Source organism: Halichoerus grypus, chromosome 1 (assembly GCF_964656455.1).
Source record: "Halichoerus grypus chromosome 1, mHalGry1.hap1.1, whole genome shotgun sequence".
Lineage (NCBI taxonomy): Eukaryota > Metazoa > Chordata > Mammalia > Carnivora > Phocidae > Halichoerus > Halichoerus grypus.
The window spans coordinates 152,748,355-152,776,075 of record NC_135712.1 but is presented as its reverse complement, the minus strand read 5'-3'; the positions used below and the strand labels follow the sequence as shown (position 1 = coordinate 152,776,075).

General features: G+C 48.4%; 1 protein-coding gene and 1 pseudogene across 4 annotated transcripts in view; both read left to right on the top strand.

Annotated features, from left to right (window-relative positions):
* Positions 1 to 26,013, top strand: part of GLB1 (galactosidase beta 1) — an 83,179-nt gene extending 57,166 nt beyond the window's left edge. For 2 of the 4 annotated variants that reach the window (XM_078074063.1, XM_078074068.1), the window contains exons 13-16: positions 1,112 to 1,225; positions 2,714 to 2,845; positions 4,551 to 4,805; positions 22,012 to 22,598. In XM_078074063.1, coding sequence (XP_077930189.1) covers positions 1,112 to 1,225; positions 2,714 to 2,845; positions 4,551 to 4,805; positions 22,012 to 22,281 — 771 coding nt within the window. In that variant the 3' untranslated portion in view covers positions 22,282 to 22,598. Of the gene's footprint in view, positions 1 to 1,111; positions 1,226 to 2,713; positions 2,846 to 4,550; positions 4,806 to 11,161; positions 11,303 to 22,011; positions 22,599 to 25,866 lie in introns of those variants that run through there. The other 2 variants (XM_078074071.1, XM_078074064.1) reach the window with 2 other exon arrangements.
* A 143-nt stretch (positions 26,014 to 26,156) lies between these two features.
* Positions 26,157 to 26,830, top strand: LOC118522459 (large ribosomal subunit protein eL36 pseudogene; annotated as a pseudogene).
* Positions 26,831 to 27,721: the final 891 nt, after the last annotated feature.

The window sequence follows — 27,721 nt, the reverse complement described above, 5'->3', positions numbered from 1 at the left end:
AAGCCCTGCACAAAGTGTTCCTCAGCCTCTGAGTTAGGACTTACCACTTTGGTTACTTTGAAAAGAAAAAAAACAAAAAACAAGAGCTGGAGATTTGGGGTCGGGGGGAGGCATCCTTGTGCCTGAAGCCTGGGGTGGTGGCCCCAGGGACATTTCTTGAATTCAGCCCTTTCCTGCAACACAGGAACGTGGGTTAACATTGGGGTTTTTTCAGCTCCTCCAAATCACCTTTGCATTTGCCAAGATGCACTTCCTTGCTTTCTGGGCCCTAGACGCGAGGAACTGTTTCTCTGCCCCATGCTGGATGTCTGTTGGATGCTCTTGTATGGCGGGGTCTGATCCAGCTCACCCTGGCCAACGTCCGCAGCAAGAGCGTCACCAGCTGAGGCTCAGGGTGCTGTTGCTGCTGGGGCTGATAGTCTGGCGCCTTCCTCTCAGACCAGGGATACCAGCATCTATGCGACTGTTTTCTGACTTAGCAACAGGCTACACCCCCATCTCTCACTATCTCTATCCCCGCCACCCCCGGCCCTCCACTTTAAACAGTTTCTGGTTGACTCTTGTTTTGTATGTTAGAGCACATGTAGCCCAAGAACCTGGAAAATGTTTTACCGAACATTCTTGGCTTTGTTGTTGTTTGTTTGTTGTTGTTTTTTTAAGATTTTATTTTTAAGTAACCTCTATACCCCATGTGGGGCTTGACATCACGACCCCGAGATCAAGAATCACATGTTCTACCTGCTGAGCCAGCCAGGCGCCCCTGTTTGTCTTTTTGGTTGTTGTGTTGTGTTGTGTCGTGTTTTTGAGATACCAGAAATAACCTTTCGATATATATGATAGGATCCCCCCGAGTGATTCTGGGCAAATCATCGAACATGTCCCAGAGTCCAGTTTCCTCGTGTGGGAAAGGGCTGTCTGATAAAATGTGGGTTCCTTGCTGTTACTGCCGTGCTAGTGTATGATCTAAAAATGTAAGCCGGGTCCCTTCATTCAGACTGAATTTTTGTGGGAGGCTGGGGAACCTCTTAGAAACATCGCTTTCCCACAGATCAAGGTGACCAGGGTATCTTTAACAGAGTGATGTGTTTTTCTTATGTCTTTTTCTAACCAGTATTTTGGGTTTGTGCTGTACCGAACAATGCTTCCTCAAGACTGCAGTGACCCCACACCGCTGTCGTCACCCCTCAGTGGAGTCCACGACCGGGCCTACGTCGCCGTGGATGGGGTAAGAGCTGTCTCTGAGCTGTGTGCTTGTCTGCCCCAGCAGGGCGACGTGTGGTCTGCGCTTGGTAATGTGGCATTCCAGGCCATTGCCCACCTTTCCAAACTTGGGCTCTGCGCCTCCTCTTGATGTCCCTTCACTGTGCCCCCTTGCTTGCCAATGTGGCCTCACCCATGCTCCCTCTGCCTGGAATACGTCCCCTCACCCATCTGAACCTGGAGGGGAGTGCTCAAGGCTCCGCTCTTCTCAGAGACCTCCCCGGTCTCCCCAGTCCACGCCACCCTCTCTGCCCCATCACAGAATGTTGCCCATGTCTCCTTCGCTCCTTGAGAACAGGGTCCGTGTTGTACATGCCAGAGCGCTGATTCATTTAACCCTGCGCCTTCATCCTGTGTGAGAAATCCCATTCTAGAGCACTGTTCATGATAACGATCGCTACAATATGCAGAGATCTTTGTCTCCAAACACAGCAAAGACACACTGAAATAATCATGTGAGAGAACACATGAAGAGATTGTTCGAACTGAGGCAATTTGTTCAGAAAATTTTAAATTAAAATGTTTCCATTCTCGGGGCGCCTGAGTGGCTCAGTCGTTAAGCGTCTGCCTTCGGCTCGGGTCATGGTCCCAGGGTCCTGGGATCGAGCCCCGCATCGGGCTGCTCCGCGGGAAGCCTGCTTCTCCCTCTCCCACTCCCTCTGCTTGTGTTCCCTATCTTGCTGTGTCTCTCTCTGTTAAATAAATAAAAAAATCTTAAAAAAAAAAAAAGTTTCCATTCTCTTGTGATCAAAGGCTTTCATTTCAGTGGGAGCAAGTTTCTAGGACATTATGTGTATATTGCCCATGTGTATACTGATGGCAGTTTCTTGAATTCCATTTTAGGGGTTGTCTTAGTGAATTATAGTCAGTGTAGCTTCATTTTTTTTTTTTCTTAAAAACCTCCCCTTTCAAAAAGTTAGGAATATGTTGCTGCTAAAATACCTGTTGTTTTTTCTCACTCTCTTATATAATTTACATGGTTAATGCACCCTATCAGGTATTTTGAGGTGAGACTACTCCACCTAACTCTCTGATTTTATCTCATTTATCTGATTTTGTCTCATTTCTCCTCGCTGTTTAGAAGCTGCTTTTCATGACTGCCTTTTGTGCTGTGAGAACACAAAGCAGTTCCTGTGGCAGGGACCCCCTCCTGGAATTTTTGCCTCCATTCCCTTCCTATTAAAAATAGATGTGCAGCAAAACACCCCAGAGCAAAGGAAGCTAGCCTAGAGCTTCCCTTGCTCGGAGCTGCATCTGCTGAGTTGCCTGGTTCAGAAGCAGTGTGGGGGGAACTTGACCACCCGGCCGGTGACTTGGGCAAAGGGGCCATCAGAGCATTGCCTCCCGAGTCCGGTGACCCTTCGAGACAAGAAAATGAGTGTGATGACTGAGCAAGCCGTGCTCTGCTGACCTTCTCACCCCAGCTAATTCCCACTGGACTCTGACCCCGCAGGTGCCCCAGGGAGTCCTGGATCGAAGTGAGGTGATCACTCTGAACATCACCGGGAAAGCTGGAGCCTCTCTGGACCTTCTGGTGGAGAACATGGGACGTGTGAACTATGGCAGATATATCAATGATTTTAAGGTAGGACCGACCTCACTGTCAGGAATGAGGTTCAAAGGTTGACAGAACTGTGCCTGTGCCACCCAAGGAAGGTTCTGTAAAGCCATTTAAAAACTCACATATACCTTCTTCTCCTCCAGCCCCGTTCACACACAAAAGCGATTTTTAAAACCGTGCACACTTTGCCAAGTTTGGCAAGTGAACCTACTGTGATTTGTTTTGCAACTTCAGAGTTGGGTTATTTTGAAGACCTGTTTTCCTCTGCAGGTGATGAGAAAGTTGTGCTTTGCAAAGAGAACCCTTGCTTTGTGTTCAGGTTCAGTCACCTGGTAGGAAGAAACAGAAGGAGGAAGCAACTCCACCGTGCTGCTCCTTTGCTTAACAAACCCAGCTCACTTTCGAAAGGCACTTGGTCTCCGACAAAGCCAGCCTAGCATTTGGTCTGCTCTGTTTTCTGGGTGTGGACAATCCATGACAATGTCTTGAATCGTAGAAAGCCTTTCCCTTGATGCATGGCCTCTCATCCCTGCTGGTTACTCTGTGTCCAGGTGTCTAGCCCTAGCCTGAATATTGTTCCTTGGAAAACATTTTTCGAACATTATTCAGCAAACACTTGTTAAGCTCATACTCTGTAAGATGCTCCGCAAGGTGCTTTGGGGCATGCAAAGATGTTGAGATACGGGCTTCCCGAAAGGTGGCTCACCATCTGCTAGAGGAGAGAAGGCCCGCATCGAAGGATTGATGGTACCACCCACTCTAGGACAGAACCGGTGTATGGGGCTATTTCCTGACCCTCTTGGTGCAGCTCAGAGGCAAGGCGATTACCCTCTTAGAGAATGGCCGTGTGGGGCAACCTTTACCTCCAGTAGAAATGTACCCGTTAAAGTCCTTGTGCTCAGGCTGTAGTTAGTGGCCTTCCTGCTTGGCTATCACAGGCCATGTTGACACACGGAGTGACAGGGATTCTTGTGTATTCTCTGGGTCCCGGTACCCAGCAAGGGACCCGCACACAGCTGCCTGGTTCATGTTTATTGAATTACTAAGGGGGCAGTTGAGACTTGGTACTGAGAGTTGTCCTGGGATGAATTTGGGATCTCCTGGGGAATGGAGAAGTTCACCATGTAAAAGGCGGGAGAGAGGAAGCTAGGTGAGCCATGAGCATAGGCTTCAGTGCGGTGGCTGGGGCCGTGGACACCCCGGCCTGCTGACCCGGCTGGACGAATAGAGCCAACTGTTCACCTTCATCATCACTTCCTTTCTATCGTTCCACACATATCAAAGTATCCTCGTTTATGGTTACCTCACTGAGTCCCACGGTGGGTGAATGGACTCAGGCGTGATCATCCCATGAGTGCTGCTGAGGGGCTTAATGCCAAGACTTGCTCCTGGTCATATGAGGGGGCAGAATCTGTCCCCCCCAGCCCCCATTACAGTGGCTAGGTGTTCTTCTGCATTCCTGACTCCATTCATTCTCCCGTGCCTCAGATGCCATCATCCCTTCCATTCAGCAGTGACTCTGAACCAAACATTGAAGATCAGGGGTCATGGGGTCAAAAGCTCTGGCCTCAAGCCAGATGTCACTTTGACATATGCACAGTTTGAGTCTCACTTACTGTTGGTGTTTCATATCCTAGTTTGTTCTCCCCAAGAATTCAGGGAGGGACACAGAGACACTTGAAGCCTTTTGCTTCCCACCCCAGCTCATTGCTGTGTTTCTCCTTTACAGGGTCTTATTTCTAACCTGACCCTTGGTTCCAGTATCCTCACGGACTGGATGATCTTCCCACTGGACACTGAGGATGCGGTGCGCAGACACCTGGGAGACTGGCATGGCTATAACAATGGACGCCATGATAAAGCCTTGGCCCACAGCTCGTCTAACTACACACTGCCGGCCTTTTATATGGGGAACTTCTCTATTCCCAGTGGGATCCCAGACTTGCCCCAGGACACCTTTATCCAATTTCCTGGATGGACCAAGGTACGTGTCTTCGTGGAAAGTGATAAAGAATCAAAAAGAGCTGCTAATGAGATGGTGTGTGACAGTTCGGGAGTGGAGGGCTTTCCGTGTTAGTTTATCCATTTCTCAGTAGTGGGACCTTGGCCGATCTTCAGAGACTCAATGGCCAGCTTGAATATGTACCATCTGCCCCATTTTCACTGACTGACAACTTCCTTGAGCAAATGATGGCTTTCCTGCTTCCTCTAAGAAAAACTCTAGCTCCTTTGGATACTGCTTATGAGGGACACTTTCTCTTTCTCTTGAAGAAGATTTGGTCCAGGCAAAGGGGTGAGTCACTGGGAGAACTTGTTTTTCTTTTGTCCGGGCCTACCTCTGTACCCCCACAACACCCCACCAGCCCTACACCCTGGGACATCCACCGCTGTCTGCATGATCTTCTGCTCTTCCTTGGCCATTTTACTGCCTGGTCACCCTCCCTCCCCTTTATTCTTTGAAGACGTTCGCATGTCTTCCTTCACTGTTGTCTTCTTTACTTCAGTCCTATTTTCATCTTGGGTGACCTTACCATGACTCAGTTATTCATTCAACAAGTATTTTTCACTGGCCACTCTGTGCCTAAGCTTTGTGCCAGGTGCTAAGGATACAACGATGAACAGTAAGGATACAATGACTTGCCCTCATGGAACTTACATGCTAGTTGGGGAGAGAGACCCAAATCATATAATCACCCAGATTAAATGGTGAGACTGCAGCTGCAGTGAGTGCTAAGAAGAAATATGGGAGTTGATAATAATTGGGGCATTTGACCTTGTTAGGAAGGTCAGTGAAGCCTTCCCTGTGGGAGTGATGCTTGACAGAGATATGAAGGTTAAGAAGGAATTAATGTGGCAAAAGGGGGAGGGAAACATATTCCAGGCAGAGGAGATAGCATGTGCAAAGGCCATGTGGTCATAGGGGAAATGAGGAGCTTGAGGACCTGGTAAAGGACCCGAATATAGGGTTTAGGTGTGGAGTGTGGTTCAGAGAGAAGACTAGAAAGTGGGTAGAGATGAGATTGGAATAGGCCAATTAAACCACATTAAAGTTTTGTCTTTGTGTTGAGAGCCTTTGAAGCAGGAGGGTGCCATCACATGATTGTGATGGGACAAACCTCTCTGACCCCAGGGTACAGAGAGGGCTGGGTGAGGGCACCTGTGGATTTGGGGAAGCTATCTAGGTGACTGGACCGTAGTCTCAGTGAGAGACTAGGATGGTGGTAGCCAAGATGGAGATGATATCAACTATCTGAGAGATGTGTGACATTAAATCAATGAGATGTAATGATGGATTGGTTATTGGGGTTTAAAGAGAAGGACATATCCTGGATGACTCTTAGGTCCCAGGCTGGTAGCTGGGCAGATGGTACCATTTATTGAAAGAAGAGTTTTCAGAGGAAAACATGGGCTAGGAGGGGGAGATCATGAGTTGGATTTGGACAGATTGAGTTTGAGAGGACTTTGAGAACAGCTGAGAGAAGATACTGGAGGAGGGCTGTGGGATCTGTGGATGGAGAAGTTGGAGGAGGGATCTGGGCTGGGAATATATGTATCAGATCATCTGTGTGTGGATGGTCATGGAGACATGGGATGGAGGAGATCCCCTAAGGAGAAAGGATGCAGAAGGAAGAAAAGAGGCACAAACATGGTGGGCAGAGAGTGAGGAGGAAAACTGGCATTTGTCCTGCTGAGGGGATGAGTGAAAGACAGGAGCTGTTCTACGGGATGTAGTAACACGGAGCTCCCTGGGACCCTCAGCAAGTGTATGGGAGTGGGGCATCCACAGGCTGCATTGCATGCTACTGAGGAGTGTCAGATAAAGGAACAAACTTGGGAATGTAAATGTGTTTGTTTGGGTTTTTTTTAAGATATTATTTATTTATTTGACAGAGAGAGACACAGCAATAGAGGGAACACAGGCAGGGGGAGTGGGAGAGGGAGAAGCAGGCTTCCCGCGGAGCAGGGAGCCCGATGAGGGACTCAATCCCAGGACCCTGGGATCATGACCTGAGCCGAAGGCAGACGCTTAATGACTGAGCCACCCAGGCGCCCCAGGAGCATAAATTTGGATACTTGAATATAAACATTGTTTTTGAGAATTTTGACCCTGAAGGAGAAGAGGAGAAAAGTATATAAATCGCTTTTAAGAGGGAAAAAGATGCGCACAACATTTGTTTAAGAACTGTCCTTTTGGGGCTCCTGGGTGGCTCAGTCAGTTAAACGTCTGACTCTTGATTTTGGCTCAGGTCATGATCTCAGGGTTGTGAGATTGAGCCCCATGTCAGGCTCTGCACTGAACGTGCAGTCTGCTTAAGACTCTCTCTCTCCCTCTCCTTCCCCCCTCCTGCATCCTCTCTCTCTCTCAAAAAAATAATCTCATAGATTATTTAGAAATGTGTTAATTTCCATATATTTGTAAGGGTTTTTTTTAGCATCTTATTTTTATTGATTTCTAATTTAATTTCTCTATAAAACTCCTCTAGAAGAAGGAAGAAAGTCTATGACCTTCAATTAGGCAAAGACTTTTTTTTTTTAAAGATTTTATTTATTTATTTATTTGACAGAGAGAGAGACAGCGAGAGAGGGAACACAGTCAGGGGGAGTGGGAGAGGGAGAAGCAGACTTCCTGCTGAGCAGGGAGCCCGATGTGGGGCTTGATCCCAGGACCCTGGGATCTTGACCTGAGCCGAAGGCAGATGCTTAACAACTGAGCCACCCAAGCGCCCCTAGGAAAAGATTTTTTAGATTTGACACCTAACGCATGGACCCTTAAAGGAAAAAGTGATAAATTGGAGTTCATCAAAATTAAAAATGTTTGCTGTTCAAAAGAAATCATTAAGAAAATGAAAATCCGAGCCACAGAATGGGAGAAAATCATATGTTTAGCAAAGGATTTGTTTCTAGAATACATCGAGAATTCTTACAACTCATAATAGGAAGATAAACAACCCAGTCAAAAAATGTGCAAATTTCACCAAAGGAGATATACAAATGGCCGATAAGTACATGTATAATGCTCTCAACATCATTAATCGTTAGAAAAGTACAAATCAAAACCACAGTGAAATACTACTTCACACCCACTAGAATGGCTATACTAATAAAAGATAGACAATAACAAATTTTGGCAAGGATATAGAGAAATGAGAACCTTCCTATGTCACTTGTGGGAATGTAAAATGATACAAACACTTGGGAACACGGTTTGGGGTTTCTTCAAAGGTTAAACACGGACTGAGGAGTTCCACTTCTGGGTGTATACCTGAGAGAAATGAAAACCTATGTCTACCCAAAGACTTCTGTGCAAATATTCAGAGCAGCATAATTCATAATAACCCCAAACTGGATGTAATTCAAATGTCCATCAATTGATTAATGGGTAAATAAAATATGGTATATCCATACAAAGGAATAGTGTCCCACAGTAAAACAGAACAGACTACTGATACATGCTACAATGTGGATGAATCTGAAAAACATGCTAAGCAAAAGAAGCCAGACATAAAAGACCACATGCTGTAGGATTCCATTTATATGGAATGTTCAGAAAAGGCAAATCTATAGAGAAGAAAAAGTAGGTTGATAGTTGTCTGGGGCTGATGGTGGGAATGGAGAGTGACTGCAAGTAGATATGGGGTTTCTTTTGGGGATGATGGAAATGTTCCAAAATTAAATCATGGTGATGGTTCCACGGTCTTCTTAGATTTATTGAAACTTGTTTCATGACCGAGCACATGGTGTATCTTGATGAACTTACCTCCAGAATTTTAAGCTGTGATATCCTCTCTCTTGCTACGTGTTTCTATCCCCCAAACTCTCATGCCCTCCAGCCTGCTCTTGGATCTTATTGATGACCTGAAACTCTCCCCCATTAAGGCCACAGTTCTTCCCTATCCAGTCTAGACATCACTACTAATATTTTTAAAAAGCCATCAATCCACTGGCCCCCTTGACCTTCCGCTCTGTCTCCTTGTTCATCCTCTATTTTGAGTGGGTCCACAATCGGCCTTTGCTCCTTCACCAGTGACTGAGCACTGCCAGGGGGCCTCTCCAGCGTGCTCATCAGGGCCCCTATCCCTTCACTCTCTCCAGCCTCTGGAGGCCCCCAACTTGCCCAGCAGTCTTTGGTCTCTTCCCCCTTCCCCAGCTGGTCTTTCTAACCTTCACCTCTCCCCTTAGACGCCGTACTCCTCCCCCACCCACTCACCCTCCTTGACTGCTATCAAGTGTAACTCCTTTGTTCCCCCAGCTTCCTGTTAGACTTATCTCGGCCTCTACCCTCACTTCCTGCCCAGTGGCCCTAGGAGGAAGTCTAAGCTCTGAATCCCTCCCCACCTTCTTCCTCCAGGCCAGGATCCTGCTCTCGAACCTCCTGTCCTGCATCATGTCAGCCTTTCAGTCTCCTCTGCCAACTTCCGGGTTGCAGCCAAGAAGTGACATCTGGGGGCTCTAAGACCCCAAAACAAACTAAAACCCTCTCTGGACCTTCCCACTTTAGCCAGCAGGCTTGTTCTTCTTCCCTTGCTCCCTCCTTTCCTCCCCTCCCTCCTTGTCCCCTTTTCCCTCTTGGTGTCCTGCTGTGTCATATATCTCCTTTGTTCATGCTTTTTCACTCCCTCACTCTGCCCACCCAGCCATCACGTATTCATCTGTCAAGACCAGCCTTAACTCCTCTAAGAGGCCTTCCTAGACCCTTAGTCCAGCCCTCCCTTGAGCCCCCTCTGTGCCCCTCCTGGACTCATCACACTTTGGCTGGCACCTCGGTTTCACCCACTGGGTCATAAGCTGCAGAAGCGGCATTTTTTAAAAGTGCTCAGCTTCTTCACCATCCTGCTCACCTCCCGGGGCCTGGTTGCTCTGTAAATGCTCTAGGTGGAAGGGTGCCCAGGTGGCTGTGTTGCTGAGCTCCTCCACCCCTGGGCACCTTCCCCCCCCACCAGGGAAGAAAGCAGGTGGGAGGAGTGGAGGCCCTCAGGCAGCCCTGTAGGTGATGAGGGGCTTTGCAGGGTGCTGTGGGTATAGGGCCAAGGCGGACGAGAAGACAAACCATTGCTCCCCAGGTGGTATCAGTTTCGTGCTTTAAGAGAAAGAACTTTCAGGAGATGTGAAGCAGAAAGAGAAGCTGTGCATGACAGGAACGATGAGAAGAGTGGGGTGACTCAGGTGGAAGCAGACCTGACAGACGGACAGCCCTTCCCCGGAGTCAGAGGGAGTTTTGTCAGGGAGGGAATTTTAAGTGGGAGAATGGTAGATGCAAAGGTGCAGACGTGGAAAAGCATGAGACATCTTTGGAAGTCAGAGAGGCTTCACCTTGGCCAGGTCATAAAGGTGTCACACCCGAGAGTGCCTGACCCAGGCGTGGTGCTCAGCACTTTGGACACACGACCTCTGTAATCACCAAAAGAGCAGGAGGAGTGCGATATCCTGTCATCAGCTCTAGTTTGCAGAGGAGCAGCTCAAGAGAGCTAAGGAACTTGCATGAGGAGCAGAAGTAGGTGGTAGTGCAGCTCGCTGACCCTCAAGTCCGTCCGACTTGCAGGCCCGCGGGGAAAGGCAGGCAGCAACGTACAGGGCCTGGAAGGCCAATGAGGAGACAGGGGCTCTGCACTAATCTTGTCAGTCTGATGGATGTTCCGCACCTTCACGTTTGGAAGGTACATAGACACGTGATATTTCCAAATGTGTCAGAAGGTTTGGAACCCCAAAAACCCATAGAATGCATATGTCCCCTCAAACACTAGCACACAAATGGTCAAGTCGGCATTATCCAGAATTATCCAGAATCAGCCAGAAGGTGGAAAGCTCAAATGTCCATCCACTGGCATGAATAAACAAAATGTTTATTATATATAGTAATGGAAAATAAATTTGCCATAAAAAGAAATTAAGTAATCATATATGTTACAACATGGATGAACCTTGAAAGCATGTTAAGTGGAAGGACCCAATCACGAACCACACATGTGGAAGGTTCCATTTATATGAAATGTCCAGAATAGGCAAATCTGCAGACACAGAAAAATCAGTGGTAGCCTAGAGCAGGGAAGGAGGGGGGGTGGGGAGGGAGGATGGGGAGTGCAGGGTTTCCGTTTGGAGTGATGAAAGTATTCTAAAATTGATTGTGGTGATGGTTGCATAGCTCTGTAGTGTTCTCACAGCCACTGAATTGTATCCTCAAGATGAGTGAATTGTATGGAGTGTGAAGTATATCTCAATAAAGCAGACACGAAGGCCCATCTATGGGATTTGTGGACCTGGGTTACATGGGTCCGAAGGTCGCACATACACTTAAGACAGTGCATACTGTTCATACTGTTTTCTTTTCTTTTCTTTTTTAAGATTTTATTTGAGAGAGAGACAACACGAGCAGGGGGAGCAGCAGAGGGAGAGGGAGATGCAGACTCCGCACTGAGCAGGGAGCCCAATAATGACGCAGGGCTCAATCCCAGGACCCCGGGATCATGACCTGGGCTGAAGGCAGACGCTTAACCTACTGAGCCACCCAGGTGCCCCTCTGTTTTCTGTTATTTTCTGGTGAACAGTTGTCCCTCTTACTGAGGACAGTCCCAGGCCAGCTTCTGAGGTTCTGAAAGATCAACAGATGCAGAACAAATAGAACCCACCCCACAGACCACTGAGTTCTGGCTTTTGGGAGAATGAGCACTTTGGCAGGTGTGGGGGTGGGGGTAGGGGTGGACCGAATGACACGTGAAGCCGGAGCCATTCCTAGGACCCTGCCTCTGGACACGCTAACCCTCTGCCGCCCTCCTCCATCAGGGAGGCCCTGTCCCAGCCTCTGGGCTTGTGCTCTTCAGTTGATATGAAGAAACTGCCTTGATTTAGTGAACAAAGTCACTGATAAGGGCGATTAAAAAAAAATCACTTCTGGTTAGGTTGTGGCTTTCTGGTTAAATGCCCAACCATCAAACTGGGATTACAGTGGGAAGTGGTCAGGCATGTTTTGCTCTTTGCAGGAGACACAGGCCAGTGTTTGGGCTGCACAGAACTCTTATCTGACCACAAGCTCCCTAAGATAGGCGGTGTGCTGGCCGTGTCACGTGTGCTGTACTTCAGGTGTCCTGCTCGGCCACCACAGTGCCTCTGTGCTCCTTCTCTCTCCGCCGTATGCTGTGCCCACGTCCCGTGGCCATATCCGCCACAGCCTTCCTGCATGTATTATCCTCTCGGGGCAGCTTTGGGTGCCGGACAGAGCATGAGGATGAGAGCGGTGGAGTCGTGTCCCACTTTCCTCGGCCAGAATTAGGCTTTGAAAGCTAAGAATCCAAATAGAATACTGACTAAAAGTAATTTTATTTTTTAAAGGCAAGTATTCCCTCTTTCAAGATGTAAAAAATCATGAAATAAAAGAATTTCTAACAAAGGGCTGACAGGGCGCCTGGGTGGCTCAGTCAGTTAAGCGTCTGCCTTCGGCTCAGGTCACGATCCCAGGGTCCTGGGATCGAGCCCCGCGTTGGGCTCCCTGCCATGCGGGGAGTCTGCATCTCCCTCTCCCTCTGCCATTCCCCCTGCTTGTGCTCTCTCTCTCTCTCTCTCAAATAAAATCTTAAAAAAAAAAAAAAAAAAGGCTGACAAGAATCCCTTCATATATTTAAATTATTTCTGCATCTTGTTTTTTGAAATTTCTAATACCCTCATCATTTGGTCTTTCTGGTGCCAGTGGGACCTGATCACCAGAAACACCAAGTGATCAAAGGATTGGAACTTTCAGCTCCACCCCCCAACCTCTGACTTCTTGGGGTAGGGATTGGGGGCTGGAGATGGAGCTCTGTAAAAACTCTAGAACTTTTGGTGAGTGAACACATCCAGGTGCTGGAAGATACACCTGGTGAGGGCAAATGTAAGTAAAATGTTTTCCTGTGTTCTGTGCACCATTCTAGCAAATTATGAGCCTGAGGAAGAGGTTATAGGAACCCCTAATTTGTAGCTGGTAGTTCAGAAGTGTGGGTCAGAGCCCTTTTAACTTACGGGATCTGACCCCTGCTCCAGGTAGGTTATGTCATAATTGAATTGTTGGACATGCAGCTGGTGTCCAGAGAATTGGAGAATTCGTTGGTGTCACAGAAAACATCCTAGAAGGAACCAGGAAGGGAGTGATAGAAAGTGCAGTTGGAAAGGTGATTTCATGGCCTCATGTATCAAGGAATTTGGATATTATCTTGAGACCTTTGTAGAACTAGGGGCAATTTTAAGCATCAAAGTGATATGATCAAATATGGCAACAGTGTGTAGGAAGTACCAGAAACTATGAAGTACTTGGTGACTGGTATTCAGCATGTGAGCAAGATAGGCAAGGGCACTGCTACTGGGGAAGACATCATAATTAAATGCTATAATTTCAGATAGTGATAACAATTAGGAAGAAAGTAAATGTGATGATGTGATCTAAAGTGAGGTATAGGGGTGAAGATGTTGCTATCTTATATGGCATAATAGTTATCTATTGCTCTGTAACAAATTTTACCCTAAAATTTAGTGGCTTAAAACTATGATAAGCATTTATTAGGCTCACAGTTTCTGTGGGTCTGGAATTTGGGACCACCTTGGCCTGGTGGTTTTGGATCAGGGTCTCTCATGAAGTCAAGCTATCAGCCAGGGCTACATCTGAAGGCTTGACTGGCTCAGGAGGACCCACTTCCAAGGTGGCTCACTCCCATGGCTGCCAGGTTGGGGCTGGCTGTTGGCAGGAGGTCTCAGTTCTTCCCCACACAGGCCTCTCCATAGATTGCTTGAGTGTCCTCATGACATGGTGACTAGCTTTCCCCAGAGGGAGAGATCTAGGAAAGAGAGAGCCAGGCTGAAACTAGCCTTGGAAGTCACATAGCCTTCATCACATTCAGTTAGTTAAAAGAGAGTCATTGAGTCCAGTCCCCGTTCTTGGGATAGGAATTAGATTCTGCCTTTTGAAGGGAGAAGTGTTAAGAATGTATGAACATATTTTTTTTTTTTTAAAGATTTTATTTATTTATTTGAGACAGAGAGAATGAGAGAGAGAGCACATGAGAGGGGGGAGGGTCAGAGGGAGAAGCAGACTCCCCGCTGAGCAGGGAGTCTGATGCGGGACTCGATCCAGGGACTCCAGGATCATGACCTGAGCCGAAGGCAGTCGCTTAACCAACTGAGCCACCCAGGCGCCCTGTATGAACATATTTTGAAGCCACCACGTAAGGAGTGGTCAAGGGTGCCTCTAGGAGAAGATAGCCATTGAGACCTGGAGGATGAGACTGAGTCATCCCTGTGAGAAGCCAGAGGAAGAATGTTCTGGAGCCAGAAAGCAGCGAGTGGGAAGGCCCAGAGAGAAAGATCCTGTGAGCAAGGGGAAAGTGTGGGAGATGAGGAGTTGGCATGGGGGTTGGCCAAGTCGGGGGGGGGAGATTTTGGCTTCTCCTCACTCTGGTGGTGGTATTAAGCAGAGAGTCAAAGAGCTGACTGGCTTTGAAAGCTCCCTTCTCAGTGGGAATGGATTAGAGGAGGTCGAGGCTTGATGCGGGAAGTCCTAATGGGAAGCTAGTATAGCAATCCTACAAGAAACTGTGGGCGTGGGTGCTGGTGAAGAGAAGTGCAAGATTCATACTGAAAAGAAAAGGCAAGGTTTGCTGAAGGAGCCTGTATGGTGTTCAAGAGAAGGTAGTCAAGGAGGACGCCAGAGTTTGAGGCCCGTGTAATGGGAGGGGTGGGTGTGGTTAGTTTCTGAGGTGGGAAGGCTGGAGCAGGGCAGGCGGGGTGCTGGCGGGGATCAGAAGCTCTGTTTTAGACATGTTCAGCCTCAAGTATTTACTAATCATCTAATCTCCAAGAGGAAGTGGCCATCAAGTCTGAAACATAGCAAAAATAAATAAATAAGTAAAGCTACATTCAATACAATGAAATCGTGTTCTCCATGTTACCAGACCTAATAGCCATCTTATATAAGACCTGTGGGTCTTGAGTCTATACATAGAAGTCTGTACAAATCGGGAGGTGGGCTGCAAACAAAGGTATATATTCAGGGGCGCCTGGGTGACTCATTTGGTTAAGCATCAGACTCTTGATTTTGGCCTAGGTCATGATCCAGGGTCATGAGATCAAGCCCCACGCTCAGCACAGTCTGCTTGCGATTCTTTCTCTCCCTCTACCCCTCCCCCCCCAGCCCTTGCTCTCTCTAAATAAATAAATACAATCTCTAAAACAAAAGGTATCTGTTCCTATATTCAGTGCTTGTAATGGGAATGCAGAGGTGGGGTACCTGTCCCACATTTGGAGCTTCTGGGAAAGGCCTCAGTCGGTAGAACTAACTCTGGAGCGGAGGGCCATGGGCAGGAACTCCCTTCTGCCCCCACATTCCTCTGAAGCTGCTCTTGCCAACACCACCTGTTGACACGTCCCCCGGGTAGTTCTCAAGCGGTGTCTTACTTGACATCTTGGCAATAACGTCTGACATGAGGAACCGCTCCCTCCCTGGAAACTCTTCTCCTGACTTCTGTGCGAAATTCCTCCAGGGTTTCCTTCCTCCTCTTTCTTCCTTCTCAGGCTTCTCTTTCAGCTCCCATGCTGCAGTCCTCAGGACTTGATCCTGGGCCCCTTTCTAACACTTCCAAGGGACGTCGTCCTCACAGATGTGCCGGCAACACCCCAATTCCCAGCTCCAACCCAGCATTTTTGAGGACCCAGAGAACCATATCCAACCACCAGTGTTGGCCTGCCGTTAGGACTCTGCCAGGCACCTCCAGCCTGCTACGAATAAAACACACCTCTTCCTCCTCATTAGCCCTGACATCTGCTCTTCTGCTGGAGAAGTGGTCCAGGGAGAAGGAATGAAGCTGGGACTTCAGTGTAGCAGTGGGGGTGGGGGCGAGGGTCCTACTGTGGGAAATTCCCCTAGCAGCTGCATTTATTGAGCGCTTACTGCATGTCACTGGGCTGAGTGCTCACGTGTGTCGTCCCACTTAGTCATTTAGAACAACCCTGAGAGGGGCATAAATACTGCTAGGCAGCCCTGACAGGATCTGGTGACTGATTAGTAAAAGAGGAACTGAATACTAGAAAATGACTCTGTTTTTAAATTGGATTTATAAACATTATTTCCTTTACTGAAAAGTAGCATGTTAATGCACCTTGATGTGTATCAGTTAGCTTTTGCCGTATAACAAAGCATCAGACCTTAGTGGTTAAAGGAATGACAGTTCATTCAGCTTGTCATTTTGAGTATTGGCAAACTGGGCAGTTCTGCTGGTCTCAGCCGGCCATGCCCTTCTGGTCAGCGAGGAGGCTGTGCTCCCGGATGTTAGCTGTCTGTCCACTGAGGTGACCGAGGAGATTGGGCCATGTCTCTCTCATCATCCAGCAAGCTATCCCAGACTTGTTCATGTGGTGACCAGCAGTGTTCAGAGGAAGAATGCCGATGTACAAGGCTTCTTAAGGCCCAAGTCAGAAATCACAAGTCATTTCTTCCATGTTCTTCGGCCAGAGCAAGGCACGAGACCAGCCAGATTCGCAGGAGGGAGGAACAGATTCTGTCTCTTGATAGGGGGAGCTGCAGAGAACTGGGACCATTTCTGCAACCTGCCCCAAGTCTTAGCCCTGTTGACCCTACTTTCATTCTGAATCTGATAATGCTTTTTAAGCTTTTTGGGCCTGATTTACAGTTATTTTTACCCCCTACAAAGTCTACTATTTCCATCTAATTCATTGTTTCCCAGTCACAAGTCCTGTGAGCTTGGAAACTAGATAATCAAACTTCTTTCCACGAATAGATATTAATTTGGCACCCAAGTGGGGTGCCCGGCTGGCTCAGTCCATAGAGCATGCAACTCTTGATCTCGGGGGTCATGAGTTCAAGCCCCACATTGGGCTTAGAGCTTACTTTTAAAAAAATAAATTTAAACATGTTTAAAATTTTAGTAACAAACTTGTGAGAATTACGTGTAAACAGGAGTAAAGAGGCTCTGAGTTGAAGGGGGGATCTCCTGCAATTTTGGGTGTATGTTATTTTGTAACAAATATACAGCACTTTTTACTCAGCAGGTTCGTAGCTTTGTTCCAGATATGCGAGGCCCCGTGATGCCCATTGTTAGGTGAGCTGCTATTAAAAAGGTCAAGCAGTGCTGGAACTTTGGGGGCTAAGAAGGAAAGGAATTTATGTGTGGGGTTGTAAAAAAAAAAAGGAAAAAGTGATTCATCTTTTATGCTAATATTTTTTCGTGGCTTTAATTCTAGTTGCGTCTATCATAAAATACAGGGAGATCATAGAGTTCTGTATTGCTCCAAGACCAAGGAAGAAGCAGGGAGTGTGGTTTGCATCAGCTGCAGACCCTTTTGGGTCTAAAGGAAGCGGAGAATCCATTTTCTCCCGTGCACTGCTGTGCAGTGAGATCTCTTTACCATCTTATCTAAGCAAGCCCCTCACTATTTTACCTTTTTTAAAAAATTTCTTTTTCTTTTCTTTCTCCCAAAGTAACATCACAATTACTCATTAATTGTGTGTGGTGAGAGCCTTTTAACCTTGAGAAATGGACCTTGGTCTGTTCCACTCTTAAGTCCTCCAGGTGTCTCCATGACTTCTTTCAGAGATTGACCGAGTCAGTGTGTTCAACCGGAGTTTGTTGTCTTTGAAGGAACACTGGAGCACATTTGAAAATTTTTAAATTGTGACTTAAAACAGCATTGAAATTTTTGCTTTAAGTTCGAGGATTGTACTTATCTAGAGAATTTAAAACAGACACACATTTGTCTGATTAACAAAGAAGGTCACATATTTCCTGGAACCTAACATTTATTGGAACTATTATCACCTTGGTGATAATAGAGTGGGGAGTCTGCCAGGGGTCAAGCCATGGTCAGAGAAAGTCAGACTTTGTCATGGAACTATTTTAGCTGGGAGAGCCCCCACAAAGTCCCAGAAGCCATTGGTGTTCACTCTAGAAATGCTGGGCCCCAGTGGGGCTCACTGTATTAAGAGTGAGTCTACTTTTACTAACATGTGCATACTTTCCTCCTGCCCCCAATAATTTCAGCATCACTTTTTAAAGAGAAACAATAGTCAGTGTGTGTATTTTTAAATAGAATTTTTAAAAATTTGACTTTTTAAAAAAAAGATTCTATTTATTTGACTGAGAGAGAGAGAGTGCACAAGCAGGGGGGAGGGGCAGAGGGAGAGGGAGAAGCAGACTCCCCACGGATCAGGGAGCCCGATGGAGGGCTTGATCCCAGGACCCTGGAATCATGACCTGAGCCGAAGGCAGCCACTTAACCAACTGAGCCACCCAGGTGCTCCTAAAATTTGGGTCTTTTAAAGTAATTTTTTACAACTAAAAAAATCACAGCGCTAATCAAGGAGCAATGCAAATATTTTATTTTTCTTCCCAGAGAACAGGATTCTCTAAAACTGTTAAGTTGGGAGCAGAGGAGCCTGGAATATTCTTTCAGTTGGACTTCATGTCACCCGTTCGTAGAATCTGCCCTCAGGCAGAAGTATCAGCCAGTCTTCCCTGACGGGTGCTGCTAGGTATAAACTATCACTGCGCTGAGCACGGAGAGTCCCTCCCATTGTGAGCAAGATGGACCAAGTTTTTTCCTTCATAGAATCTATGCTGGAAATAGCTGATAAGCCAATGACCAAACAAATGATACAAAGATCAAACAATGACAATAACTAGAAGAGAAAGAAGAGCCTGAGGGGGTAGTGTGTGACCTGGACTGGAAGGCCCAGGATTGAGGATGTCCACGGCTCCTGTCCCTGAGGTGCTGGTGGGGTTGAGATCTCTGCGATCAGAAGGCTCGGGATCTGGGAGAACAGCCCTTCAGGTGGCGGGAACAGTTACTACACAGGGGAGACGAGCTTGGTGTGTCCAGGTGACGGGGAAAAGTCCAGTGGGGATCTGAGTGGGCAGGTGGGGAGAGAGTGGTGCAGACCGGGCGGGGAGGAAGCAGGCACCGGTCGCCTGGGGCCCTTGGGGAGGAGGTCGGAGGCAAGAACGCCCCCAAATCATCTGATTTTCATTTTGCTGCTGGGCGAGCCTTGGTTCTAGAGTTAATGAAGGGCGTCGGGGGACCTGTGAGGAGGCTGCAGGAGTCTGAGACAGCATCGATTATGACTTTCTCTAGAAGACGGCTGTGAGGGCCAAGAGAAGCAGAGACATTGTGGTCTGACAACGAGATGCCAGGCACCTCACCATTCCGCCGCTGTGCTAGCCACACGCGGCTGTTCAGGTTTAAATGCGAATTAATGAAAAGCAAAAATTCAGTTCCTCCTCACAGTAGCCACATTTCGAGCCCTCAGTAGCCATTGCCAAGTTGCTGCTGTGTTGGGGCAGTGTGGAACATTCCATCATTGCAGAGAGTTCCGTTCAACCGGGTGCTTCAGAGCTAGGGGCCTGTGACCCATTCTTTCCAAATTCCTTGTTTGTTCTTTCCAAATGCTTTATTCCTGTCCTGGAAGGGCATCTAGGCCACCTTAAACTTCATTTAATGCCCATTCTGTTAGGAGCTGAGAGTGGAGGGACATTTTGTCCTGAAGAAGTTCACAGCTTTCCAGAATTAACCAAGGCCACCGAAGGTATAACCCTGGGTTCGGGGAAAGTTAGAGGGGATGGGCAAGGCACGATGCCCACATACTGGGGCATCATCTGGGTGGGCCAGGAGGCAGAGTTCGTATGGGAGTGGATCATTTGGGGGAGAAAAGAATAACTGGACTAGATCATGCTGTGTCCAGAATTAAGGTAGCAATTAGGAGAAAAATCCTATCAACTTTGATCAGCAACCAGGAGCGAAAATTTGGGATCTTGTCTGTCTGTCAGTGCAGTCTGTGGAGATATGAGTATTCCCTAGAAGGAGTGAGACCTCACACGAATGTGGGATGAGCCAGGAAAGTGAAAGTTGGAGAGGGGCCAGGGAATCAAAGGCAGACACACTAAGATCCCTGCCAAGCTGGTCAAGCCGGCCCCGGGGCCCCTCAGAAGCAAGTCTAGCTGCCAGAGTAGTACTTTGGGGAGCTCACAAGGAGGTCTTTGGGACTATTGCTCAGGGAGGCTACTGCACGATTGGTTGGCAGGGCAGCATTTAGGAAGATGAGCCGGACACGGAGCAGAGGAGCGAGGACAGGCTGAACCTGTAGGTGCTCCTGTGGTTCTGTCAGCCGTGTGTCTGAGATAACCCCCCCAGGAGCAGTGGCCTCCGCTTCCCTTCCACATGCCCAGTCTCAAACAGGGTCCTCTTTTGACCAACTCTAACCCAAAACCCTCTGGCAAAGGGGATTCAGGGAAACGGTTCCCAGCTTTCCAGATGGACATGCCCAATTCAGCACAAGGGATGTGAGGGACGGTCCCTTGGATCCTCATGAAAGGGAATTTCAGGCGAGAGGGGATCAGGCCTCCACTTCGTCTACCTGGTCATTGGGTTGGGAGTGGGCGTTGCTTTGGTCAGGACACCTGTGAAGCCCGGGGCGCTCATAGCCCTCCCGCTGCTCTCCCTCTGAACCTGTCTCCCCCTCAGCCTCGAAAGTGAAGTGCTGCCCTTCTCTACTACTGCAAAAACAAGGCCCCGGCAGATCTTCAGCTGATAAGGACCTGGTAAAGCTGTCATTGCCCATGCCCGGGAGGAAGGATCGAGAGAGCATATCCCGTGGTAAAAACAAGAGTAAAATAGTTCTGAGAACCATGAAACTGTCATCCTTTCTCTAAATGACTTAATTCAACAGACAGATGGTTTTCAATCACTGGCCTCCTTTGTAGGCATGTGAGCGCCATGATCTTTTTTGTTAGTGTGAGAAGCCTGATGCTCCCTGGGCTCTGTCCCCAGCGCCAGCCACCGTGCTGACCGCCAGCCAGCGCTGCTTCCTCCGCCGTCCCCAGTCACCTGCCTGACATCCGGCAGCCAGGAAGTAGCAGGACTAAGATGGGAACCCGGGGAGGAAATCCAGAGGGAGGGAGAATAAAGGGGACACCTGGAGGCTGAAAAATACCCAAAGTGAGCAGCTGAGTCACTCTAGGTGAGCGGCTGCAGCTGGGTCATGAAGCGTGCAGGAGTCAGGGCTCAGCAGGTGACCCCAGGGCTGAGGTATCCAGGGTGTCCATATCCAGGGCGGCCACTGTGGATAGCAATTTCTTTACTTCTCCCTCCTTCCCTTCTCCCTTTATTCCTTCCTTCCTTCATCTCCCGTATATTCATTCTGTGTGTGTTTGTGTGTGTGTGTGTGTGTGATCTCCCCTCCTCCCCGCCTTTCTTTGTAATAGAATGTTCCACTTACTCAGCCACGTGTTAAGTCCTCCCCTGTGAGCAACCCCTAGGCCAGGCAGGGGGGCTGTGTAGACACACCCAAACGTGGTCCCTATTCTTTAGGCATTTCTCTCCTCTCAGTTTTAATATTTTTTTTTTTAAGATTTTATTTATTTATCAGAGAGAGAGAGAGACAGAGGCACGTAGAGGGAGAAGCAAGGCTCCTTGCTCAGCAAGGGGACTCGATGTGGGACTTGATCCCAGGACCCTGGGATCATGACCTGAGCCGAAGGCAGATGCTTAACCGACTGAGCCACCCAGGCGTCCCTCTTCTCTCAGTTTTATAGGGAAGGGAACTTCTACTCACAGAAATGGTCTTTGCAGCATGTGGGATCACGTCTGCTCCTGGGAGCAAGTGTGGCCTTCCCACCATGTTTGAGGATGGCTCCTGGGGCTTGGGTTCCCAAGCTGCTGCAGACCTTGTGTTCATCCCATGCATGCAGACGACATGGTTGAGCCCTGCCTCTGGGAGGGGGAGCGAAGAACTAGAGCTCATCTCCTTGGGGCACAGCTCAGCAGTTCTTCTCTGTGGACAGAGAAGTCAGGGAGGGCCTGGCATATGGAGGCAGCAGTCCCCCGGGACCCGGGACAACATTCCGAAACCCGGCGAAACTGCCACAGTGCTGTCCGGTACTGTCCAATACCGACCAGGCAGAAGCACCAAACGTGTATTGTCCTGAAGCAGGAACGGGTGTCTGGGGCAACGTTTTGTTTTTCCTGCCCTCCAGCCCCGGCCCGACTCAGCCAGTCATCTCAGCAGGGTGTGGGAGCTGAGGCTGGTGTGGGCCTAGGGCTCGAGCACATCTTCGTGAGGGCGCTTCCTGTCTCTGCCGCTGCTGGCCCCAAGCGTCAGACCCCCCCAGGGCTGTCGGTGCAGCCGGGCTTGATGGTTTTCTCTCTCTCTCTCTCTCTCTCTCCAGGGTCAGGTATGGATTAATGGCTTTAACCTGGGGCGATACTGGCCAGCGCGGGGCCCCCAGATAACTCTGTTTGTGCCACGGCACATCCTGGTGACCTCAGCCCCAAACACCATCATGGTGCTGGAACTGGAGCACGCGCCCTGTGGCGACAACGGCCCGGAGCTGTGCACTGTGGAGTTTGTGGACAGGCCAGTTATCAGTGCCACCCCGACCCCCAGTCATCCCCCTCTAGACCTGCCTTATCAACACTGGGGACTGGACTATGTCTGATAGCTAACCACTGTGACCCTTTGGAGTTTCTTCGGCCTTACACATACCTCACATACCCCCGGGTAATGCCAACATTCACTGAAAAGTTCGATTGGAAAATAGATCTAGCATGTGCATTTTCTCCGGAGGTTTCCGGGCAGCCTCGTGGTGCCCAGCCCTCCACCGGCAGGGACCACCGTGAATGTGTGATGAGCCTGGTGGCACAGGAAGGCACGATGCATCTGCCCGGTTGGAATGAAAGCTTTAAAGGTGTTCCTGATTTTTATTTCAGAGGAATCATGTTATCTTTTTGTGAAATAAAATTTGTATTCAAGTGATGTTACTGTTTTTCATGTTGAGTGGGTATTAAATTATAAGTTCTGATTTAAATCATAACTAGACTTGAGTGGGTCGAATAAGCCACTTCACTAACTTGCGGTTCAAAGGAATGGAAAATCATCTTGGTTTGATCTAGTGGACTACTGCTTCTCTGATCCTCATTTGACTTCCTTTTGTGTTTCTGTGATGTCTATTAGGTGGCCCATAAATGCGATTCAAAACCATTATGCAAACCACCTAAATGATCAGCCATGGAGAGTGTACATAACGTGGCACCTCTGCACGGCGGGATGCCACGTAACCACGAAAATGCTGGTGTAGATCTGTAGATGAAAACACTTTCGTGATCTGCTATGTGAAAAAAACAGATTACCTTAAATTTGGTCCCGTTTGGTGTGTTTAGATATCAGAACTGCACGTATCCACGCAGCACAGGCCTGAACGCACGTCGGTGGACACGCATACACGTGGGTGTGTGTGCATACACGGATACACGGGGACGTGGCATCGCAGAATATGCCTGTCCTGCCATGGGGCCGTAGCTCTCATTTGTTGAGCACTTGTCCTACACCATGCCCATTTCCAAGCATATCATAGATTTCATTCACTCATCCCTCGAGAGAACTGAGGAAAGTACTAGCATCTTCCCCGATTTACCCAGCCACACAGCTGTAAGTGGTAGAGACAGCACTGGAAGCCAAGCCACTTTGGTGCGAGTGTCCAGGCACACAGTTCACACATAATATATCAATACATGCTTATGTTCCCACCGGAAAGGATTGGAACGACGTAAGCCAAAATGTTACTTGATCGTAACTGGGTGGTAAGGATTTGAGAGAGAGTTTACTTTTTCTTTATTGCTCACCCAAGTTTTAAATCCTTTACAGAAAAGATGTAAAAGTTTTTGAAGGAGGAAGAAAGGAGAGATTTTTGATGCTAATCTACAACATGTTTTCACGATAGAGTCATTTTCCCTGTCTCGTAGACATCAATAACAAATATGTGAGACTCACCAGGGAGTACCAGAGCTCTGGCTAAGCCAGCTGCCGGAGACATCTCTGGGTTGAGACAAACTGAGACTAGAACTTTACTTAGGACCGTATTCCGTAGCACCTTTGTCTAGATGTCCTGCACTTGATGTTTGAGGCTTACTGCAGGGCCTCAAAGGAGGTGCTGCGTGGACTCATGTTCTCATTACTCCTCCTTTCACTGCTGGTTACCAAAAACTTATAGAATGATACTCCAGAACTGTGCCCAGTTATAAGCTTTAGAAAGAAATGTGAGACAGTTCCTTGCAAAGCATTATGTGTGTTGGTAATTGCACCTGCACTGTTCTAGACACTCCCTGTCGAGACTCCAGAAGACTCAGGCAGTGGAGCGGGGTCTCCTCGAGAGAGCGTGTGCTTGCATAAAAAATAAATAGCTTTATTGGGGGCGCCTGGGTGGCTCAGTCAGTTAAGCATCTGACTTCGGTTCAGGTCATGATCCCGGGGTCTTGGGATCGAGCCCTGCGTCGGACTCCCTGCTTAGCGGGAAGTCTGCTTCTCCCTCTGCCCCCACCCCCGTGCGCGCACACATGCTCTCTCTCTCTCATTCAAATAAATAAAATCTTAAATAAATAAATAAAAAATAAATAGACGGCTTTATTGAAAAGTAACTTACATACCATAAAATTTACCCATATGAAGGTCAGTCTTGATGAGTTTCACTAAATTTATGCAGCTGTGCAGCCATCACCACAGTCCAGTTTTAGAACACCCCAGAAAGTTCTCCGTGCAGGAAGTCTTCATTCCCGCTCTCACACCAGGCAACCGCCGATCTGTTTGCTGCCTCTATGGTTGTGCCTTTTATAGGAGCTTGCTATCACTGGGATCACAATATGCGGCCTTCCGTGTCTGACTTCTCTCACGTGGCAGCATGAGTTTGAGGTTCATCCATACTGTAGCGTGTTCAGGAATCTGTTCCTTTTTATTGCTGAGGAGTATTCCGTTGTGCAGACACAACACCTTTTGTTTATCTGTTTGTCGACTGATGAGCATTTAAATTATTCCAGGTGTGGGGCTATTCTGAATAATGATGGTGTGAACATCCATATACAATTCTTGGTGTGGTCATATGTTTTCATTTCCCCTGAGTAGAATTGTTTAGTCATATGGTAAATGTGTGTTTAACTTTTTAAGAAACTGCCAGACAATCTCAGAACATCGTTTTTGAGGCTAGCGAAGACCAAAGAAGCAGCAGAGTGTACTTGGCACCATCCAGAGTTGTCCTCTGTCCCCTCTTCTCCCCGCTCCACCCCTGTGAGCGTCTCTCTTTTTGTCTCTGTTAACCTGTCAGTCTTTGTTTCTCAGCAAACTCAGTTTATTCAGAATGAAATTGTTTAGTGCTCATCTGAGTTTGGGTTTTTTTCATTGTTTCCCCAACAAGCAATGTATCTTCTGTCAAATGACACAAATAGGAAATGATCTTGTGTGGTCTTTGTTTCTTGCCTTAGGAGAAAAAAAGTCATTTTCTGAAATCGCTTTTTTAGTCACTGTGAAGGATTCTGTCTGGTCTGTGGTAGACTAGCTGGCTGATGTGAACCACTATCTCGTGGGCCGTGAGGAAAGTCCAGTCAGTGTCCAACAAGACGGGGTGGCTCTGGGTTTGAGCCCTGGCTCTGCTCTTGGTCTGACTGAGCACTACATTCTGGGTCACCCCTGGCCCACCAGCCTTCTGGCAGTGATGTTTGTTAACTGGACACCCAGCCACTGTGTAAATGCCCCATGAGGATTCTGAACAGATTCCGCACCACACAGTTGCTCTGCTTGCATCCCAAGGGGCTTTCCCACGTGAGGAAGCCTCCCACGAGCTTCATTCCCCTGAACTCCCCCAAGCAGAAGCACTGTATCCCCAGCTGAAACAGGACAGGCTCTGGGACAGAAATGCAGGTTCCTGTTCCCACTCCAACACTTACCACTGGCATGGTCTCAAGCAAGCAATTCACTTATAATCTTCAATTTCCTCATCTCTTGTGTGTGGTTCCCCACCTCATGGGGTTTTAAATCCAATGCAGTAATCCTAAACGCACCTCAGATGGCACTTGCCATGTAGTAGGTGCTTACTGAATGCTAGTTGGATTCTTTCCTATGACATACCCCCACAGAAGCTAGTAAGCCATCATCTGAAAGCCTGAGGGACAAGGGGAGAAGAAATGCCACCTAGGACCCACCGTCCCTACCCTGTACCCCTTTGTGTTCAGTTCAACAAGCTGGTTCTCCTGACCAGGCACTGTGCTTGACTGAAGGATGCAAAGGGGAAGGAGACAGTCTAGTATGAAATATGGACACAGACTGGCAGTGGAAGAGGAGGTTCCACAAAGAGTGAAGGTGTGTCATCTGTCAAGACCCTCCAGCATTGGGACACCTGGGTGGCTCAGTTGTTAAGCAGCTGCCTTCGGCTCAGGTCATGATCCCAGGGTCCTGGGATCAAACCCCGCATTGGGCTCCCTGCTCAGCAGGAAGCCTGCCTCTCCCTCTCCCACTCCCCCTGCTTGTGTTCCCTCTCTCGCTGTGTCTCTGTCAAATAAATAAATAAAATCTAAAAAAAAAAAAAAAAGACCCTCCAGCATTAACATGACGCTGAGGGGGGAGAGGGTGGTGGGCAGTGACTGGAGGGCAGCCCCAGCCTATGGAAAAGACTCCTGTTCTCAAAACCTAAGTAGGGCCCTTCTGCCACAGCAGCCATTGAAGAGAAGCTGCCATGGCTCTGCGCTACCCCATGGCCATGGGTCTTCACAGGGGCCACAGGACAGCCAAGAATGTGAGCAAGCTGACGCACCACGACCGCCCACAGCACCTCACCAAGCACGCCAAGTTCATGCAGGACATGATTCAGTGGGTATGCAGCTTTGCCCTCTATGAGCAATGCACCAAGGAGCTGCTCAAGGTCTCCAAGGACAAGTGGGCCCTCAAGTTCATCAAGAAGGGGCCAGACTCACATCCACACCAGGAAGAAGTGCGAGGAGCCGAGTAATGTCCCAGCCACATAGGAAGGTTTCCAAGGCTGCCAAGAAGGACTCAGCCCCTCCTCCAGCTCTGTGCATAATAAAACCTTTACAGAAGAAGAAGCAGGGTGGGGGGGGGAAGCTTTCCAGTGCCAATGTATTGAATTCTTCGCCCAAAGGGCTTTCTCATCATTGTGTACTGTTTTGGTTGTTGTCTGTTTATTGTATATAAAGCACTTCAATTAAGTTTGTGTAAGTGGCACAAAACAATTATTTTGTGTTGCCCATGATGCTATGGATCAGGAATCTGGACAGGGGCGGGTAGGATGGCCTGTCTCTGTTCTGTGACAGCTGGGGCCTCTGCAGGATCCTGGAATCATCTGGAGTTTCCTTCACTCCAGTCTGGCATTGGGGCTGGCGTGACTTGACGTCTGAGCTCCGGTGGGACTGTCACTGAAGCAACTCCGTGGGGCCTTTCTGAGAGGCTCTGGCTTTCCGGTGCGGCGGCCGGGTCCTGAGAGGGTGAGCAAGCTTGCCAGGAGAGCCAGGCGGAACCTGCCTGGCCTGCGAGACGCAGACTCGGAGCCACACAATTCCACCGGACTCTGCTGCACACCCAGACTCAAGGGGAGGGCCCAGAGGTCCCACCACTTGATAGGAGGAAGGACAAAGGATAATAACCCTCTCACAGGTACATAGAGTGCTGGGGGGTAGCCCAGCCAGTTTTGTGTATTTCTATCTGTCCCACTCCAAGTCTAAGAACCCCCAGAGCATGAACTGAGTCCTAGTCACCTTTGGCCCAAGCTCATAGTCCAGGGGCAGGCAGTCGGGGACCCTGTCATACTGCAGGACCTCAGACGAGGGCTCTGGTGCATGCAGTTTAGAGAGGGGATGTTCCGAGGAGAGAGGGAGTGAGGGAAGAACAAGGGCAGGGGAATAAAGATAAGCCAGGAGACTAACTTCAAAAACAACCACTATTTACTTAGTTCACAATTCTGCTGGGCAGGTCTGGTCTGGACTAGGCTCTGCTGATGTTGGCTGGTCTCACTGCCATGTCTGAGGTCAGGCAGTAAGTCAGCTGAGGCACCTAGTTCCAGAGAAACACACATATTCATCGTATCACAAAGTTGGTCTCAC